Here is a 1,553-nt window from a genome sequence, read left to right on the forward strand (position 1 = left end):
TCGCACAGGTGATTATCAAAATTTTCTTTAAATCTTTTTTTTTTCTTCACAGGTTGATAAAATGACGAAGAAACGAGGAAGAAGAGAAATCCTCGCCATCCTGGCGAGTGCCTGGTGCAACTGACGAGATCGAGAGGAAAAAATCCCCTGGAAATAAAAAAAAATGACAACTGGATTTTTTCTCGATGAATAATTGATCGATTGGAGTAACCGAGTAACGATATTTCCCCCAGGAGTCAACCAATAATAAATTACCAATAAATAATAACCAGTGAAGGGTAAAGGATAAACAAACAGGAGATGCAGAGATGTTTATGAAATAAATAAATGATGAGGATGGAGTGATTCCTCTGGGATCCACTCGAGGGTGGAAATTGTTCCTGAAGTGTTGGGGAACTCGTGATTTGTGAGAGAATTGTTGGTCAAGGTCGTGAAAGTGAAGTATCCAGGTATCAGTGAAATGGCATTCATGATGAAAAAGAAAAAGTACAAATTTTCGGTTGAAGTTGGCCTTGAGGAGCTCACCGCAGTGCCTTTTGTAAGTGCTGTGCTGTTCGCTAAATTACGACTGCTGGACGGCGGTTCATTCGTTGATCACTCCACTAGGTATGGCATTAACCATTTTTTTAAGTCCTCATTCAATTAGTCATTCACTAACAAGCCAATAATTTTCCACTGATTCATAATAGTTCATTAATTTAATCCTGATTTATGGGAGTTATTTGGTTTTACGATAATTCCTGCTATTTTAAGATTTTCGTTAGTTGAAGAATTTAATGTGAATAATTTTATCTGAATTGGTAATTAATTTGTTCAGTAGGTATGATTAATGATTTTTTTAATGATAATTCAATTGGTTGTTGAAGAATAATTTGTAATAATTAATTAATTTTGTGGAGTTCCGGAATTTCATTGAGACATTTTTTCTCACAAAGCTAAAGATTCATTCGACGAACACCTTCGATTTATTTATTTATACAAATTGCAAAAAGATTGAGAGCCACCATTTTGCATAGCCGAAACCGTAAATTGCGTTGGCAGAAGGAAAAATTAACATAAAACCAATTATTCTAATTAATTCCCACCGATAAGAATTTGAATTCCGGGAAAAAAGCTCATTTCCCTCTAGACTAAAATAAAAAATTGAAAAACCCATTAAACAATAACAATAACTTCCCTCATAAATTCCATCGATAATAATAAAAATAAAAATTGATTAAATTTGATAATTTCGATAGCGAATTGAATTTTTAATTGGTGAATAAATAAAAATGGAATTAGCGGGAAAATTTGAGGGAAACTTTGAGTGGAATTAGCAATTAGCATTCGGCATTGAACTTGAAATATTATGACCTTGAGATTTATGAGTGGAGCGGAAGTGTTGATTTTTGCCAGACCGAAGTGACAGTGATAAAAAAATACTTGAAATTAGCTGATACAGGGACCCATGTGATAATGGACAATGTCCTGTCGACAAGTCCCTCGACAATGCACGTTCCACATACGCATGATGAGGAAAAGTATGATTACAGAACAGATAAAGGCCTCCAAAG

At 34.4% G+C, this 1,553-nt stretch overlaps 1 protein-coding gene across 1 annotated transcript in view; it reads left to right on the forward strand.

Moving 5' to 3' along the window:
• Positions 1 to 146: 146 nt before the first annotated feature.
• LOC105267337 (uncharacterized) overlaps positions 147 to 1,553 on the forward strand; it is a gene marked incomplete in the record, with an annotated part of 11,901 nt that continues 10,494 nt past the window's right edge. The window contains 1 exon segment of the mRNA XM_011306127.1: positions 147 to 606. Coding sequence (XP_011304429.1) covers positions 461 to 606 — 146 coding nt within the window.

This window comes from Fopius arisanus, unplaced genomic scaffold (genome assembly GCF_000806365.1).
Source record: "Fopius arisanus strain USDA-PBARC FA_bdor unplaced genomic scaffold, ASM80636v1 scaffold00046, whole genome shotgun sequence".
In the NCBI taxonomy this organism is placed as follows: Eukaryota; Metazoa; Arthropoda; class Insecta; order Hymenoptera; family Braconidae; genus Fopius; species Fopius arisanus.